We start from the raw sequence: 18,788 nt of genomic DNA on the forward strand, positions 1-18,788 counted from the left end.
AAAACAAATTGAATACTTTTTTATTCATTATTGGGGTATTTATAACATTATTTTATTTTTCTTTTATAAAAAAATGATTAAATTATTGTTATTTAAACAATCGACCACTGAAACTTGAACCTAATTTCTTTGATGTTGTAGTTGTAGTACCTCTTCGGATTAATTCTGAAGAGTCTGGAATTGGCTCATCTATTATAGGAACTTGATGGTATGTGATTATGTTAAAAATACGGGTGTTAATTTCAGATGCAATAGGATCAATTAATCCATCACCTGAAACTAAATGACGTTCATCTTGTTTAACCCCATCGAAATATTTAGGGGCAATAGCATTAAATTTATTGTAGTCAATTTCCATATCAGATCTTAATGGAGGTTGATTATTTTCAGTATACATTTTAATCAACTTAGTTAATAATTCAAAACCATAAGGAATCTCAAATGGAAGAATTACTTCCCATTTTAATTTTCTTTTATCACTTTGGAGTGCAACTTCAACAAAGTTTTCTGTATTAAATAATGAAAGAATATTATCAAAATCTGCATATGGCATTTCAACTAATTCATCTACATCAATTGTAACTCTATTTGTAACTGCTTTAATTCTATCACCAGGAAGAATACCATCTTTTGGCATTGGTGTTTCTTTCATTACTCTAGCAACATCAGGATCATTAGCATTATCACATTTACAAAGTAAGTTCTTAATTTTTTTGATAATTCTTTCAGCATTATTTACATCTCTAAGGTCATGTTTATTTGGATTAATGATAGTGTCAACAATATTTTTAACATACTCTATTGTTTCCATTCTTTCAGTATGTTTTTCCATTTCAAGTCTTTTAATACTTCTTGAATCATCTCCTGTACGTTCAGGTGTTGAAGTATAAGTAAAAGCATCTAATTTAGCATCGAAACTTAAACTTAATTCATCTTTATCACTATTAACGTCAAGAGATAACAATTTATCTAAAACAGTAATTTCTGTTGATGATTTATCAATAGTTTTTGAATAATCCATTGAAGTTGATTGATACATTGCTCCTAATTTTTGATTAATAACAGAAGTAACTGCAGTAGCAGAACTAATTGAAACTGAGTTTTGGTCATCTTCATTTTTTTCTTCTTCCATCTCATCAAATTTTTGTTCTTCATTAGTATCTTCTTTAGGTAATTGATCTTTAGCAGAATATATTTCATCTTGAGTAAATGGTTGACCATCTAAAGAGACATTTAATGAAATTTGAGGAGTTCCAAAATCATCTTCATCTTCTTCAAACATAAATGGTGGTAAATTTTTACAAATTTCAACACGATAATCATCAATATTACAAATATCATTTCCATCTAATATAATTGATTTAATATTAAACATTTTTCTAAACACATATTGGACATTACTTAAATCTAATATTCTATTATTTGCACAACTCTAAGTAAGATAAGTATATTTATTATTTTATTAAGTATTATAACAAACAAGTTCTCTTAAATTAAAACATTTTTTAAATATATTAATATCCATTAATTGATTATTATCAAAAGATAACACTGAAATAGACAATGGATTTGATATATAAACTGATGTAATTTGATTATTATCAGCAATAAAAGCGTCAAGAGGACGTTCTGTGATATTATTAATCTTTTCAATTTTATTATTACTAACATCTAATACTCTTAAATTTGGGAATACAACTTCATTAAAAATATCTTCTAATTCAGTTAGTCCACAATTAGTTAAAGAAAATTCTTCTAAATTTTCCCATTTAGCAGTTGGTATATTCATTAACAATGAAATAGATTGTAAAATAATATTATCTAAATGTAAAGTTTTAAGGTTCTTATAAATATAATCTTTTGTTAAATCAACACAACCACCAATGTTTTGTATTTTCAATGATTCTAATTGACAATATTTACAAAATTCAAGTAATAAAATATCATTGTTTTCTTTCTTCATTTGTTCATCTTCTCCATCTTCTTCTTGTGTAATAATTAAACACTTAATTGGAGCTGCCATCTCTTTCATATCACAAAAGGAAAATTCTGGATGACTAAGTCCATTAATTAACATAACAACTGCTGGAGTAAGTTGAATAAATTTTCCTTGATCAATTTGTTGTTTTATTTTAGTAATTTCATTCTTAACTTCTTCCATTCTTTTTTTTATTTTTTCAGTTCATTTCTTCATAATTTTTTTATTTTTTCTTTAATTTTTTATTAAGTTTTGATTTATTAGTTTTTATATTAAGTTCTTTAATGAAAACATCAAACAAATGATTTCTACAATAAAGTTTATATGACGTGTTATCTTTTCATTCAACCAGGGTTTTTAAATTCTTTAAGTTAATTAAGAAAGAAACTAAAAAAAAGGAACTTCATCAAAAAAAGAAATTAAAATATTTTATGAGAAGAATCAATACTGTTGCTGTTAAACGATTAACAACTGAATATAAAAAATTAACACAAGACCCACCTCCAGGTATTACTGCTGGACCTATAAGTGAAAGTGATCTTTTTGTTTGGGAAGCTGTTATTATTGGACCTGAAGGGACTGAGTATGAAGGAGGAATATTAACAGCAAAACTAGTATTTCCACCAGACTATCCAATGAATCCACCAAAGATGACATTTACTTGTCCAATGTGGCATCCAAATATTTATCCAAATGGTGATGTTTGTATTTCTATTCTTCATCCACCAACAGAAGATCCTACTCATTATGAACAAATAAGTGAACGATGGAGTCCTGTTCAAAATATTGAAAAAATCCTTCTTTCAGTTATGTCTCTTTTATCTTGTCCAAATTGTGAGTCACCAGCAAATGTTGATGCTGCTGTTATGTATCGAACCAAACGAGATAAATATATTAAGAAATGCAAAGAGTGTGTTGAACAATCAAAGTCAAGATACCGTTCTAAAAATTAAGTTTAATTAAATTTATAAAAATACTTCTTCATCCTTTTTTTCTTTTTAAACTTAGTTTGTTTAATTTAAATTTAATCAATCCATTCAAGTGAAAAACGAACTTCTTTTTGATTTTTAATATAATAAGCTTTTTCATTTCTAATATCATTTTGATAATGAATTGTCCATTCTAATTCATTTGGAAGTTTCTCTGGTGTCCATCCTAAATTTGTAAATAATTCTATTCCTTCACTCAATGATATTTTTATTTCATAATGAATATAATGTTCATCACTTGACTTCATTTGGAATAATTTATTAATTATATTAACTATATCAAAATTAGGTAATCGTTTCTCTATATCAATAAAGGCAAAATACCTTTTTTCAAATGAATTAAACCATTCTAACATATGACTTAATGATTTATTACTTTCACTATTACTAATATTAAATGCTTCTTCTAAATTATTGTCACTAATAATATTTCTTTCTAATTCTCTTCTAATGTCATATGAAAGATCACACGCCTCTCTATTAAAATATGAATGACAAATTAAAGATGGATTAAAAACAGTATTTGAATGTGTTAATAATAAAGGAGTTGTAATAAGTAAAGTTTGAAGATAATCAAAGAAATATTGTTGAGGAGAAATAGATTCAAGTACATTTAATAACTTTTCTAATTCTTCTTGAACATCAATAAAATGATGAGGAATAACATCCATTAAATTTCCTTGACATACTTCAAAATATCTTGCTAAAACATCATCAGAATATATGGTTCTATTTAAAAAAGGACTTGGATGAGTTTCATTATATTGTTTTCTCATAATTTTATACCAGTCTAAAAATTGTTCTAAAGTAGGATGATTTTGTTGATGAAGAGTAAGAAAATATCGAGTGTCTTTAACAAGAATTATTTGTAAATCTTTTTCACTTGGTTGTGAAAAAGCAAATCCAATTTCAAGTAATTCATCATTGTCACGTTCAATTTGGTTATTACTAATTTCTAATATATAATTAATAGCACAAAGAATATTATAAATTTTTGGATATTCTTTCTTTGGTAATGAACCACATCCATAAATATGATTTATAGTTATATACTCTTTTATTATTTCTACAAAATTATGATAAAGATTTCTATGTTCTAATAAGTCATGACAATGATAAACTGCATATTGACAATATAATGAAAATATAGAATTATATGGAATCATCTTTTCTCTTTTAATTTCTTCAAAATCAAATTTTTCACATAAAAATGAAATAAAACTTAGTTTTGTATGATATTTTTTATGTAAATATATTTCTTTAATATCTCTTTTATTAGCTTCAGATAACATATTTCTAATTTGTTGAAATTTAGTATAGTACATAGGAGGTATTTCAGTTTCTCCATCAATTATAATTTTCCATTGTGATGAACTAGTAAATAAGAATTCATCAGTATTTGATACATATGCCTCAAGACATATTTTATCAAAATAATTTAATCCTCTACAATAACACATTTTATTATCATTTAATGGTGGGCTATTTATATAATATTTATGTATTGTTTCATATTCTAATTCATTTCCAATACCATACATCATTTCTTCAAATTCTTTTAATGAACTATAACTCAAACCATTTCTATTTCCTTCAGAAATAAACATCTTTCCATGTGGTCCTGTACCAATTATAATTTCTATTGTTTCAACAAATATTATAGATTGAGGAAATGCTTGTTTCCCAGCAGCCAGAATAAATCTCATAAGTTCATCACCAACACGTTCTTCTATAGTGATTTTAATATAATTAGAACAATGAAAAAAAGGATGACTAGTTGAAATAGTTTCTAAATGGATATGATAAATATCAGATTTAATTTTATAAATAATATTAGTATTATTTCTCTCCATATCACGTATTAATTGTTCAAATGGTGTTTTCACAGAATTGTCAATATAATCTCTTCCAACAGCTTTCATTATATTTAAAATGAATTTAGTTCTTCTCAAATCTTATTTTTTAAAAAAGAAAAATTATAAAGAAATAATTAATACAAAATAAAAAATTAAAATTATGTTTAATTAATCTTCACTGAAGAGTGTATTAAAAGCAAAATTTAATACTTGCATTATTTCATTTATATTTAATCTTTCTTGTGGATTATTTTGCCAACATTTACAAATAAGAATATAACACCAATCTGGCATACCTTCAGGTTGTAATAACCTTTTTCCATCACAAACAAAATCAGCAATTTTCCATGGAAATTTAAATTCTTCAACTGGATATGCTTTATCCCATTTCCATATTTCATATAATACAATTGAAAAAGAAAATATATCAACAGGAGTTCCATATTTTGATTGACATAAGATTTCCGGAGCCATATAAGCAGGTGTTCCAACTGACTTTGTAAAGGTTATGTTTGTTAATAATAAATTAAAATTCCTTGAAGATCCAAAATCTGTTAACTTTGTATTAACAGCAACACCTTCTTCTAAAGAAAATATTAAAATATTATCAGGTTTAATATCACGATGAAGAACTCCATTTGAATGAAGGTATTGAATGCCTTTTGCTGTATCTATCATAAATTTAATTTTTAATCGAGGTTTCAAACGTAAATTTTTATTTTTCATCAAATCTCGTAATGACCCATACTTTGCAAATTCAGTAACAATACACATTTTACTTGGAATAAATACTGCTCCATAGAAATAAACAATATAGTCTGACCTAAACTTATCTAACATATCAATTTCTTTTTCAAATTCTTCTAATTCATCTTCTTCACATTGTAATTGTTTTAATCTTTTAATTGCAACTTTATTTCCTCTAAATATTCCAAGATAAACAATTCCAAATGACCCTTCTCCTATTTTCTTTTCTTCTATTAATTCATCATAATCAATATGAGTAGACCTTTGTGTTGTATAACTGAATGAAATAATATCATTCATTTTATATTTTTTATGTGAAGAATTAGAAATAATAACAATTGAATCATTCATGGTTCCTGAACATAATGGTGTAATATAAATTTCAACTTCACACGCTTCTCCTTCAGGAAGACATATAGTTTGTGGGACTATTCTTAATGAATATTTAGGATATTGTGTTTCAATGTAAGTAAATTGTATAAAAATTTTATTCTTTGAATCATTACCAACATACAATACTGTTCTTGATTCTACACCTACGGGTAATCTGTCAGGACCTTCATCAAATAAAAGTGATTGTTTATCAAATACTAATGGAGAATAATTATTAAATTTATTAAAATGAATATTAGAATATCTTATTGAAAAAATGTTTAATCCAGAATCAATATTAATATATCCACTTGACAAATCATTTTTTTTATATTTATTAATTTTAATAGCAATGTATATAATTATACCTAATATTATTGCTGAAATTGATATAAATATAATCAAACTAATAAGTATAACTGTAATAATATTAACAGTACAATTATTGTTTTTAATATGATAAAAGAATGAACATTTAGTACATACTTGACCATCTGATGTAATACAATGTTCAATAGTTGAAATAGAAACACATTTTTGTTTATCATTTTTATTTAAAACATATTCTTTATTACATTTAATACATTGTATCGAAGTACAATGTTCACAATTAGCTTCACATGGTGTACAATGAGAGTCTTGAGTAATTCTATATCCATTTTCACATAAAATACATCCAACAGTATAATCAACTTCTAAACAATGTTCAAGCTCTGAAATTGGAGAACATTTCACTCCATTAAGATAATATCCTTCATTACAATTAGTACATCCAGAAAAAGAACATTGGGCACATTCACCAAATACCTTACAACTTGAACAGGTTGTTTTATTAATAAAATAACCATCTTCACATATAACACAACCTGCATCATTGAAAAATGGTATTAGACAATGTGTTTGGTTGGAGTATATACACAAATAAGATTGAACAATATATCCTTGATCACAACTGATACACCCTTGTGATGTACAAGAAGTACAATTATCTGGACAATTAACACATTTCATTGAGTCATCTAAATAATATTTTGTTTCACAAAGTGAACAACGTCCATTTTTATATTCGACGCAATGAGTTTGTTTCATCACTTCAGTTGTTATTTTCTCACATAATCCTCCAACTAAAATAAATTCAGATAAACATTTTTCACATGTATTTTCATTTAAACAATAAGAACATCCATCAATACATTTTGTACATTGACCCTTGTTTAAATAAAACCCTTCTTCACATTGGTAGCATTGTGATTTGTTTGTTGTTTCTAAACAATGACATTGTTCTTTAGAAATGCATTGACCATTTGAAAGAATAACATAACCTTCTTCACACAGATGACACATCTGTTCATCACATAATAAACAATGACTATAACGTTCAGAACAATTGTGACAGATTCCTTCAATAGATATATATCCATTTTGACATTTTGATTGTTTTCCATAAATATATAACTCAACTGAGCTTGAATTAATACAAGAAGTCCCATCCCATGTGGTATTTTTCTCACATAATATACAAGTGTTATTATCACAAACTAAACAATTTGATGGACATGGTTTGCAATTACCTGAAGATACATCAAATTGATATCCATCTACACATTTCATACAAACACTGGTTTTCCATTCACATAAATCATATGATGAAGACAAGACACAATTGTTCATTGTATTTAAAGAATAATTAGTCATACAACTGAGGCATTGAGTGAAATTACAAGTATTACAAAATTCAAATTTTTTTGAACATTCTTTACAAATACCATTTTCCAAATAATGAGTTGAACTACATTGATAACAATGAAAACCATATGAGATACATAATGGGTCAATGGGTTCAATAGTTGAACATGTTCCATTCTCATTTCTGTAATAATGTGACTCATCACATATTAGACAGTTTGTTGTTTCAGCAAAATATTGAACAAAACAATTTCCATTTGGTTCAATCAAAAATGAGTTACTACTTCCAGTTTTGAGAATAGAATACATTAAAGGATTTGTTGATAAAATTAATGTACCATCAGTAGAATAAACATTAACTGGTGTGTCTAACGTATTAAATGAAAGAGTGGAGTGTGTTGTATTTAATATTAATTTTTGAACATTTTGTTCAATTGATATAGTTTTTTTAATAATATCAGTAATTATGATATTCTTTTCAATAACTAATGTTGAAGGATTAACTCCATTCAATGAATAAACATTGTTAGAATAACTTGATTTAATTGTTACTGTACAATTAGGACTAACTGTATTACAGGGACATGAATAATCAGGACAACCATTAATATCTACATAAGAATAATTACCAGTTACATAACAAAATTGTTGAATCAAATTGAGTTTTCTACAAATATTTTCATTGTCTTCAGCACCAAGTAAAATAACTCGCTTGTCACATGAAAGTGGGAATGTACTTTTAATACTTCTTGAGCCAACTCTAACTAATATAATGATGTTGTTTGTAATATTAATCCGAGGATCTAAATTAAAATAAATTTGATTCGGAGATGGGTTAATAGAGAAAACTTCGTTTTGAATGTCATAGTCTGAAGTAATTGAATTAAGTTGAATTTGATTAACAGTTTCTATGAGAGAGATTGTATTATTATTAAATATTAATTTGTTAATACTGATATCTGTTAGGATTTTAATTGGATTTGTAACATTAAGTGTATTAATCAAATTTCCTTTTAAACTAGTTTGTATTTCTGATTGGTGTATTTCTAATAAGTCAATATCATCGAAAGTGATTATATTATTTGAGCATAGTGTATTTAATGAAACATTGAAATGGTTTGATTTCATTGTTATGATTCCACTTTGGTAAACAATAAGATTTGACTCTAACTTAAGTTGAACCTTTTCACAATTCATATAAAGTTCATTCTGTGGTATAAAATAACACTCTTTCCCTTGGCAAGGGCAATAACTTATACTAAATGTTGAGTTAAACCATTTAGAATTAATATTACAAGACACTTCATAATTAATATCATTTATTGGACAAATTCTCAATAATGTTTCATTACTTAACTTTATTTGGTTGTATTTTTCTTGTATTGTTTCGATAACGCTTCTAATCTTTTTAGATGAAAGTAATTCAAAACATCCCATTTGTTGAGGATCTATTTCAATTTTATTAACATTCATTTTACCAATTCCCTTTTCTTGAAAAATAACTTCTTTATTTATATTACTAATTAACTGCATATTTAATTTATCAATAATCATTAGTTCATTTAAATATATACGAGAATTCGAATTTACATTACTATTATTACATTTTATAGGTGTCTGAATCATAATATCAAGATCATCAAACACACATTTATTAAATGAAATAAATAAATTTCCATTTATTGTTGTAGTTGAATCTGTAAACAAAAGACTATTCCAATGAGTATTATTTTTTTCTATTCTCAATTCTTTTCCAATCACAACTAAATTCCTTGTTATTTCTGCTTGGTCATAAAAACAATCAGATACATCAAATGTGTCTGAATCATTAATTAAACTTGTCTTACAGTCACAGCCAATACTATTATTCTTAAACCCAAATCTTGAATAATTATTGTCATTACACACTATTCCAATAAGATCAGAAATTATTTCACAAGTACTGTTTGATGCAATAAATAATATTGCATTATTATTAACATTTGTAGTAATCAAGTCTTTAATGATACTCTTTTGAGAAAACCTCAGATATTCAACTCTTTCTGGATTGTAAGAAAAGTCTAATGTTTCAATCCTGATATTAATATCAAATATAACAGGTGATTTATGTTTATAATAACCAACAGTCATTTCTTTTCCATTTATAAGAGTTATTTCAGTTGTTCTAATGTCAATTTCTTTCCATTTTACAGGAGTATCAATAGTAAATACATTATTATTAATGACAAGTGTTCTTTCAGTACTGAATTCTAAACAATCGTTTTGTACAAAAACATCACCTTTTCTTTGACAGTCACAACCAATAGATTTGTTAGTTACCAACGTATATCTATTTAATGTTCCTTTACACTGAAGAGAAACAGTTTGTAACTCATTAGATAAAATACCAACAAAAAGAACCTTTGTAGAATCTAGTGTAGTAATAACCTCATTAATGACAATATCATTTCCAAAGTTAAGAAAAGGATTGTGGTCATTAATTACCAATGTAGTAATCTCCATTCTCCCATTGAGCTTAAAATCAAATTTTGGTTCAAAACTTGTTACATTAAGAAAGAGTGTTGTTAACACAATTGGTTTTGTAATTATTAACATATCCCATTGTTCTGGACCTTCGTATATTGACTCTGAATTAATAATAAGAGACAAATAAGGAGAATATAATAAACAGTCCCACTGACCAAATGTTGAATTACTCCATACACAATCACAACCAATTTGTTGTAATGATATTCTGTAATATTTATCTTCTATAAAACAATTGGAATAGAAAGGAATAGGCTGTTTTATAGAAGATAAGAAAAGTACTTGGTTAGTAATATTAAACATTGTATCTATTTTGGAAATTTGAACATTTCCATCAATTTTAATTTGTGGAATAATGTCTCCATATTGCATTAGTATAATAAATGAGTTATTACCAAAAATGTTAAGGTTAAACAAACATTGGATGGTATTTATTTGAACTGTATTTAAGTAAAATGAAATATCACCTTTAGGAATGATTTTATTCCAATCACTTTGTATTTCAACTCCATCTTGTATAAGAACATCTCGTGACTTAGAATAATATCCACAGTCCCATAAGTTATAATTACTTGTTAAATTTAAAATTTTATCACTTGAAGAACATTCACATTTTGAAGTTAGTCTATAACTAATTCTAAATGGACTTATTTTACATGAACTAAATGTGTTTGTTGGATTTGTTAATTTAGAATTTGAAATATAAAACCAATCATCTGGCATAATGACAGTTTCTATTGATGTGTCCCAAACAGACACCTTATATTTGTCTGTTATATTTAATAAAGTAATGTAATTTCCATAGACTTGAATATTTCCCATAGCTACTATAGTTGATTTACTTTTTAATAATAAAGTTGATTCAGAACCAATACATCGAATCTCTTTCCATGAATAATTAATAGTAATATTATTTGTTGTATTAATATAAAGACTATAAACATTAGGATTCAATAAACAATCCCATTGCTCTATTTCATTATCAGAAGAACTTTGAATAGAACAACCACATCCAATTTGATTTCCTTTAATCAAATATCTTGTTTGTTGTGGATTTATTGAACATCCTATTTCTATAGCTTCTGGAACTGATACTGAAAATGGAGCTATAAAGACAATTGCATTTTGATTATCCATAACCACATTAGAAATATTTGGAAAAACAGAAAAAATTAATTGACATTCATTTGTTATATACAAACTATAAAATATTGTTTCTCCATCAACATGAACTTTTCCCTTACAAATAAACATATCTGCAATTAATTGATATCCATCACTGATGTTAATATTAACCGAATTCTCAACAGACACATTCTTCCATTTCATTGTTTGTTTAAGAAAAATGTCATTAGTAACCATTAGATTCTTTGAAGAAGTATTTTGACAATCCCATTCTTTAAATGAAGTTAATGTTGAATCAGTTGGAGTACAATAACAAAGAAAAGTTGATTCTGAAGAAACAATTCGATCATACCCTTGATATAATTCACAATGACTTTGTTTTAATGTAGAAGGTAATGAAACAATATTTTTAGCATAAAAGAGAATTGAGTTTACACTGAGTTTAGTATTAGACAAAGAACCAATCTTGATTGAATCAAACCAACATAATTTTGAATATGTTAATGTACCAATTTCTAAATTACCAATAAATATAGTTGGAGTTGATTCCCATTGATTAATAATTAGAGTATTAAAAATTATAAGATGAATATATTCTTTTTGAATAATTAATTTCTTCCATGTATTTGTTGCTGTTAAATTATCTTTATTAACAATTAAATTAAAATATTCATGATAATATAAACAATCATTATAATTGTATTGAATGTCTTTCTCTAATACACAACCACAATCAGAACCTTCAGTATATCCATATCGTAACATATCTCCCATATTACATAATTGTTGAGGTTGTTTACCCATATTTTCAAAGTAACAAGGTTGAACACTTTTCTCTCCTATAAAAATAGCATTTGTATTAGTTGGTAATGGATGATTTTGATCATAACTACTTACAAATACCCAAGGATATCCAGTAACTTCAAGAAAAGCACTTGGAAATGTTTTAGTTTTAATATCCAAATATGGTTGATTGTCGGTGTGAAAATAAAGAGGAGATGTAGTTGTTAATACAATAGGTTTATTTGATCTATTTGGTTGTTTAAAAATAATTCTTACTGAATCTGATGAAAATGAATGAATCCAAAATTTCGCTTCTGTATTTCGTTGTTCAATGATAAGTGTTTTTAGAGAAGTTCCTTTGACAATAGTAATAAATTTATTACCTGACCATTTTTCATTAATAATTGTTAATTCTTCTTCACATTGATCAAAAATGAAACCATCACATGCATTTGAAATTTGATCCATACATATGTCACTCTGAATTAGTCCATATGATTCATATGTTGATTCTAACTCATTCCACGTTCCCCATTTCCATCCATTTCTATCACAAGATAAAGGTTGTTCTTCAATTAATACTGTGATATTATTAGGGTCGTTACAATATGTCCCACTTCCAAAACAAAGTGAGACAATAATATGAATGAATATGAATAGCATAATTTAAAAAAAAATAAGATGACTTTCAAGAGCTTTATTTTTTTTCTTTTTCTCAGTTTTCTAACAATCATTTTTCAAATTGAAATTTCCTCTTTTTTTTCTTGAGTTATCTTTTTTATCTCCTCTCTTACACTATTAAACATCTTTTTTTTAAAGAGATAATTTATATATCCTCACCAATTTTACTCAAAATTATGAAAAATTAATAAAGTATTGATTTTAAATGAATTTTACTCTCTTTTTGTTTATTTCAATATATACAATTATAAGAAGATTATTTGAATATTCAAAATAGAAAATGTTAACGTTAAATTCAAAACAATAGAGAGAATTTTCATTTTATTTTTCTTATTGAAGATAGTTTAAATTTAGTTATTATTCTTGTTCAATTGTCTCTTTATTAAAACTAAATGACGTTATTTATTCCAATAAATGAAAATTATAAATCCATATTACAGTAAAATGGATAAAATTAACCAAATGGTAACAATAAACAACTGACTCTTAGTAAATAAGAATTATTAATTTGTTAACTTTTGTTGAACTCAAACCCAGAGGTTTACAAATATTTTTAAAATAAAACTAAGTTAAAAGATACTAATATAAATGAATTGATTCTTAAGAAACAAGAGTTGTATATTTTATTATTATAAAGAGTAATTACCTCATGAAAATAAAAAGTGAAAAAGGTTGTTTTGATGAAATAATGTAAATTAATATTATTCATCAGAAATTTGATAATTTTTATTAGAATTGTTTATTATACTGTCAAATAAATATATTGAAACAATTAGTTAATTTCCAAACTGAAAGTAATAAAACTGAAAACATAAAATAAAGACAATATAACTTTTGAATGAATAAGAGATATACTTAAAAAGATAAGATAAAGAAATTGAAAGATAAAATAAGTAAAATAAAATAGAAGGAATAAATAAAAAAAAAAGAAAAAGAGAGTATAATGTTTGATTCTATTAATGTATTTTTCACTTATTTTATAATTGTATTATGTAAATAATAAAAAGAAATAAAGTTCGAAAAAGAAAATTGAAAAAAATTAAGTGATAATTAATGAATACTATTACTCTGGATGAAGAAGAGGTTTTAAATTATTTGCCATCATTACAACATCACTATCTTTATCTTTTAATAATGTTTCAACACATGGAGCAATACGAGAGTTCACAGTACCTTGATCCAAAATGTTTCTTTGAATAAGAACACCCAACTGTTGTAAAATTGTTAAACGAACATTGGAAGTAGAGTCAAATGCTAAATTTAAGATCATTGGAAGGAATGCAGTAGAGAAAGAGTCTTTTCCCATTACACAACCAACTTCAACCATTGCTGCAATAGTAGATTGTCTAATTTTATAATTTGGATGTGTATAATATAATGAAATAATTGGAATAATGTAAGTTCTTCCCCAGTCTGAGCCAAACATTTTAACCATATCAGCCATTGATAAAACAGCTTGTCTACGAACTTCAAGACAAGAATCTTTAAGACCATTTTTAATAACTGGAATAACTTTTTGAGCAAGATCAGCACCAATGAAAGAAACAATTTCTGGTAATAATAATTGAACAAATGAACGTACTCTCCATTCTGGATCATTAGTTAAAGAAATAATAGAAGAAACTAAACTAAAATAGTCCTCTAATTTACATGAATCAAGTAAAGTTTGAGCAGCTGTTAATGAAGTAATTTTTACATCTGAAGAATCGTCTTTTAATAGTTTATTAATTAAATCAATAGCATCTTTATGTGGAAGAGTTGATGAAACTAAAGTTGATACAACACAACGAATAGATGGATTAACGTTATTAGCTAGTTCATTTAATGGTTCAACTAATAAAGGTGTTTGTTGTTTTGGAAGTTTATTTAATGCAGTAACAATGACAGATGGATCTTGATCTCCTAAAAATGGGAATAATTGTTCTAAACTAGGATTTTCTAAACTTTCAACAGCTTTTAATCTATCTGAATAATACAATGAATCAGCCATTCTTGTTATTTGATTTTAAATCTTTTTATTTTTTTGGTATTTTTTAGTTCTTTTTTAATTTTTTCTTAAAATTTAAAAATTTTAAATCCCAATTTTCTGTTATTAAAAAACATTTTTTATTCCCAGTAATACTTGCTTGTTTTAAGTTTCAAGTTAATTAATAAAAGCAATAAAATTTTTCACATAACATTTGTTTTTTATTTGGTGGTTGATTTAGTTACTTAATCCACATCACCAAAGAAATGACCCCTTGAATAAATAAGAAAATGAACTAGATATAAAGGATGATATTAATGAAGTAAAGAAAACAGAAAATTGAAACAAAATGAAAAAGATTAAAATAGAAGAGTAATCTAAAAATAAAATAAAAACTAAAAATACTTAACAGAAAATAAATAATAAAAGTTAACAAAAAAAAATTAAATATAAGCTATAAAAAAAACAAGAAAAAAATAGAAAAAATAAGAGAAAAAAAACGGGAAAAGGGTATAAAATGAGAAAAGTAAAAATATAAAGAAACTCTATGTAAAAGAGTGAACTGAAAAAGAAATTCATTCTAAATAATGGCGGAGGAAGACTATAAAGTAGAATTACATAAAGTAGTTCTTGTTGGAGATGGTGGTGTTGGAAAATCTGCTATTACTATTCAATTAACACAAGGTCATTTTATTATAGATTATGATCCAACAATTGGTTTGTTTATAATTTTGTTAGTACTAAAGAAAAAGACTAAAATTAGAAACAAAATTGTTTTTATGTCTTTTTAATTAAATAAAAAATGTTATTAATTCTTTTAGAAAATTGCTATAGAAAAACATTAACTGTTGATAACCGTATTTGTGTATTAGATATTCTTGATACTGCTGGTCAAGAAGAATACGCTTCAATGCTTGATCAATATTTCCGTAATGGTCATGGTTTCTTAATTGTCTATAGTGTTACTGACCGTAATAGTTTCGAAAGTATTAAAAATTATCAAAATAAAATTCTTCGAGTTAAAGAAGCTACATCTTTTCCAATTGTTTTTGTAGCTAATAAAGTCGATTTAGTAAAAGATCGTGATGTTAGTGAAAAAGAAGGAAAAGATAAAGCTGCTGAACTTGGTGTTAAGTATATTGAAACTTCTGCTAAAAATAAATTAAACATTGAGGAAGCTTTTTATACTCTTGTTCGTGAAATTCGTAAACAACAAAACAGTGATGCACCTGAAGAAGCTGGTAAAGGTGGTCCTAAAAAGCAAAAAGAGAAGAAAAAATGTTATTTGTTCTAAATCAGTGGTTATATTATATTCTTTTGGTCTCAATATATAAAATAAAAATTCATTTCTTTTAATACAGTTATTATTTTGTCATTCTTTTTTTTTCTTTCATTAAAAATAGGAAATGTATTTAGTTAGAAAGTAATTTTCCAATATAAAAAAGGTGAATTGATTAAACCCCAAAAGGGTTCAAAAAGAAATAGAATAAATTTATACCTAACGATAAATAACAATTTAGATAGTAAAATCAATGCCAAGTTCTTTGCAAAGATTTTGTTTGTCTTTTAACATTTGATCAGTTTGTTTCTTAATTTCTTCAAGTTGAGAAAGAAGTTTGGAATAATCAATGATACATGGTGATTGCTTTTGAACGTAAGTGCTATCACCCTTTTCTAATTGTTCTTCACCATTCACAAATTCAACCCCAGTTGTATTAATATAAATTTGAACTTTTGGTGTAGTGAGAGATGGAACAGACATTACTATGAATTTTAAGTTTAAGATCTAAAAGAGAAAAGATAAACCGAAAATGAGTAAATTAATAAGAACTCTCATAGATTGATTCAAATTCTTTAATTGATTTATCACCAATAACTCCTTTTAATTCACATTCAATTGTAGTTGGTTCCCACTTATTGTTAGAATTAAACTGAAATTTTTGAATTCGTTTAGAAGGATTATACAATGAAATTAAATAAATTATTGGGATAGATTTTTGTTTAGCAAATTCTAGATATGGGTGGGGAACTGTTGATGTTGTACTTGAAACATACATAGCCTCAATTCCTATTTCTGCTATTTCATCATATATAATAGAGTTAAGTGGAGGAAGACAAGGTGCGTGTGAAACAGCAATAACTTTTTCTCCATTACAAATATACCCATAGCAGTTATTAGCAGGGTAATTAAGACAATGGCGGACACATTGTTTTAAGACTATTTCACTCATTGATTAATGTTTGTAAATTTAATTAATTATAGTTTTTTTCATTTTTACTTTTTTAATTTTTTCTATTTCAAGTGAGGAATTTTTTTTCTTCTCTTGAATGAATTAAAAGTAAAATATAAACAAATCAAAGTTACAAAAAAACACAATAAATTGTACAATATTCAACTTAATACGAGAGACCTCTTCCTATTTAATAGCTTTGTTGTTTCTTCCATTCTTCTAACCTTCCAATTGAACTAGAACAAAAAGAATGATCAAACGACTTTTGGAAGTGAGCTTCCAATGAATCTGCTGATTCGTTACTATTAACATAATCACAGAAAACGATATTTGTAAAATTTGATTTGATAATTGACTTATTAGCTGAACGAGAAGGTGGGTGTGGAGGTGATTCAGCATTATCGATTTGTACAGAATCATTCAAAGAGTCATTCGACTCATTGGCAATATAATCAGAATAGCTAAGAAGAAGTACATCATCAAGAACATCCTTTAAATTTGTTGTTGAAATCATAAAGACTAGAGACTTTGATTTTTTAAGATGATTAGATGGTTTAAATCATCTTCAAAGTGAGTAGTTGAAAGACGAAAAGAAAGAAATCAAACAATTTTTATTTTTGGATTTTCACTTTTTTTTGTGAAATTAGGACAGGATCCCAATAATCACCTTATTTCCCGTTTGATTCTGATAAAATTTTTGGAATCAATATGAAGAGTTATGAAAAAGTTAAATGAAAAGTGAAATCTAAAAATAATTTTATTAAACCCAAGATGAGATAAATTTTTTCTTTTTTCAACAATAATAAGACAATATACTTTATATATGTCAAAAATTATGCTTTTGAGTTGTAGATTGATAGTTTTTTGTCTTTGTTATTGTTAAAAAGGCCTTTTCATCAGATTTGAGTCAAAATGTTTTATAAATACTTATTGTTCATCTTTATCTTGTTTTGTAGTTTATAGAATTTTTTTAATAATGCAAATAAATCTAATATTAAATTATTTAATAATCTAGAACTTCTTTAAACCTCAAAAATAATGAATAATCCAAACTACTTGACGTAAAAGGGTTGGTGATGTTTTTTCTGCGTTTTATATAAATAACTCATCTTCATTCATTTATTCGAAAAGAAACTAAGAGGATAAAACCTTAAATTGAAAAGACGATAAGTTAAGAGTAATTTATTTTCATAAAAGAAGCAAAAGATTCGAGATATGTCCAAAGTGGATAGTCACCACTTCTCTCAAACCCAGATGAAAGATGATTATAAAACAAAAAGATATTCTATTGGAATAAAATGTCCTTCTTCTCTAAACCCAGAATGGGAAGATATAAGTCATACTATTCAGCAAAGAGTTCAAAAATTAAATAAAAAATTTCATAAAGATATTAAGGTTGAATTAGTTCAACCAAGTCAAGTTGACCATATAATCGAGCAATCAGAAAGTGAAGAAGTAATTATTGAAAACAATAATAATGAAAGAAGAACAACAAGAAGAGAAAGGAGAAGAAAAAGAAAAACTAGGAAAGTTCAACTTCAGGCAAATCAAGAACCTCGAGTAAATCGTACTCACCAAAGAATTATTACAATAAGAAACAGACAAGAACTTGAAGCATATTTATTATCAATTATTTATATCATCTTTGTCTGTTGTGTTTCATTACTCATTGCATTTGTCATTATTATCATTTTGATCTGAATAGTAAAAAAGATATTAAAATGAATTAAATTTATTACTTTGGTTTATTTTATAAATTTAAAACAAAAGTTTAAATAGTTCTTGTATTAAAATTAAAGACGATATTGAATGGCACCAGCTTTTGTAATATATCTTACCCACTTAATG

The 18,788-nt window shown here is 25.7% G+C and overlaps 9 protein-coding genes across 9 annotated transcripts; 3 read left to right on the top strand and 6 right to left on the bottom strand.

The window, feature by feature from the left end:
* Nucleotides 1–88: 88 nt before the first annotated feature.
* On the bottom strand, nucleotides 89–2,161 carry ENU1_025370 (leucine-rich repeat containing protein; the record flags this gene model as incomplete). Its single annotated transcript, XM_008857129.1, has 2 exons — nucleotides 89–1,432; nucleotides 1,481–2,161. The coding sequence occupies 2 exons, from the start codon at nucleotides 2,159–2,161 to the stop codon at nucleotides 89–91; spliced, it is 2,025 nt and encodes a 674-aa protein (XP_008855351.1).
* Nucleotides 2,162–2,409: 248 nt separating this feature from the next.
* ENU1_025380 (ubiquitin-conjugating enzyme family protein) lies at nucleotides 2,410–2,931 on the top strand (the record flags this gene model as incomplete). The annotated part of the gene is made up of 1 exon (XM_008857130.1): nucleotides 2,410–2,931. The coding sequence occupies one exon, from the start codon at nucleotides 2,410–2,412 to the stop codon at nucleotides 2,929–2,931; it is 522 nt and encodes a 173-aa protein (XP_008855352.1).
* Nucleotides 2,932–3,002: 71 nt separating this feature from the next.
* On the bottom strand, nucleotides 3,003–4,889 carry ENU1_025390 (hypothetical protein; the record flags this gene model as incomplete). The annotated part of the gene is made up of 1 exon (XM_008857131.1): nucleotides 3,003–4,889. The coding sequence occupies one exon, from the start codon at nucleotides 4,887–4,889 to the stop codon at nucleotides 3,003–3,005; it is 1,887 nt and encodes a 628-aa protein (XP_008855353.1).
* A 102-nt stretch (nucleotides 4,890–4,991) lies between these two features.
* ENU1_025400 (tyrosine kinase, putative) lies at nucleotides 4,992–12,725 on the bottom strand (the record flags this gene model as incomplete). Its single annotated transcript, XM_008857132.1, has 1 exon — nucleotides 4,992–12,725. The coding sequence occupies one exon, from the start codon at nucleotides 12,723–12,725 to the stop codon at nucleotides 4,992–4,994; it is 7,734 nt and encodes a 2,577-aa protein (XP_008855354.1).
* A 1,081-nt stretch (nucleotides 12,726–13,806) lies between these two features.
* ENU1_025410 (HEAT repeat domain containing protein) lies at nucleotides 13,807–14,733 on the bottom strand (the record flags this gene model as incomplete). The annotated part of the gene is made up of 1 exon (XM_008857133.1): nucleotides 13,807–14,733. One exon carries the CDS (start codon nucleotides 14,731–14,733, stop codon nucleotides 13,807–13,809), a length of 927 nt encoding a protein of 308 aa, XP_008855355.1.
* A 563-nt stretch (nucleotides 14,734–15,296) lies between these two features.
* ENU1_025420 (ras-1, putative) lies at nucleotides 15,297–16,003 on the top strand (the record flags this gene model as incomplete). Its single annotated transcript, XM_008857134.1, has 2 exons — nucleotides 15,297–15,426; nucleotides 15,531–16,003. The coding sequence occupies 2 exons, from the start codon at nucleotides 15,297–15,299 to the stop codon at nucleotides 16,001–16,003; spliced, it is 603 nt and encodes a 200-aa protein (XP_008855356.1).
* A 222-nt stretch (nucleotides 16,004–16,225) lies between these two features.
* ENU1_025430 (hypothetical protein) lies at nucleotides 16,226–16,940 on the bottom strand (the record flags this gene model as incomplete). Its single annotated transcript, XM_008857135.1, has 2 exons — nucleotides 16,226–16,473; nucleotides 16,580–16,940. 2 exons carry the CDS (start codon nucleotides 16,938–16,940, stop codon nucleotides 16,226–16,228), a joined length of 609 nt encoding a protein of 202 aa, XP_008855357.1.
* Nucleotides 16,941–17,130: 190 nt separating this feature from the next.
* Nucleotides 17,131–17,454, bottom strand: ENU1_025440 (hypothetical protein; the record flags this gene model as incomplete). The annotated part of the gene is made up of 1 exon (XM_008857136.1): nucleotides 17,131–17,454. The coding sequence occupies one exon, from the start codon at nucleotides 17,452–17,454 to the stop codon at nucleotides 17,131–17,133; it is 324 nt and encodes a 107-aa protein (XP_008855358.1).
* A 740-nt stretch (nucleotides 17,455–18,194) lies between these two features.
* On the top strand, nucleotides 18,195–18,641 carry ENU1_025450 (hypothetical protein; the record flags this gene model as incomplete). Its single annotated transcript, XM_008857137.1, has 1 exon — nucleotides 18,195–18,641. One exon carries the CDS (start codon nucleotides 18,195–18,197, stop codon nucleotides 18,639–18,641), a length of 447 nt encoding a protein of 148 aa, XP_008855359.1.
* Between the last annotated feature and the right edge of the window lie 147 nt (nucleotides 18,642–18,788).

The sequence above is a fragment of the Entamoeba nuttalli genome (genome assembly GCF_000257125.1).
Source record: "Entamoeba nuttalli P19 unplaced genomic scaffold asmbl_2448, whole genome shotgun sequence".
NCBI lineage: Eukaryota > Evosea > Mastigamoebida > Endamoebidae > Entamoeba > Entamoeba nuttalli.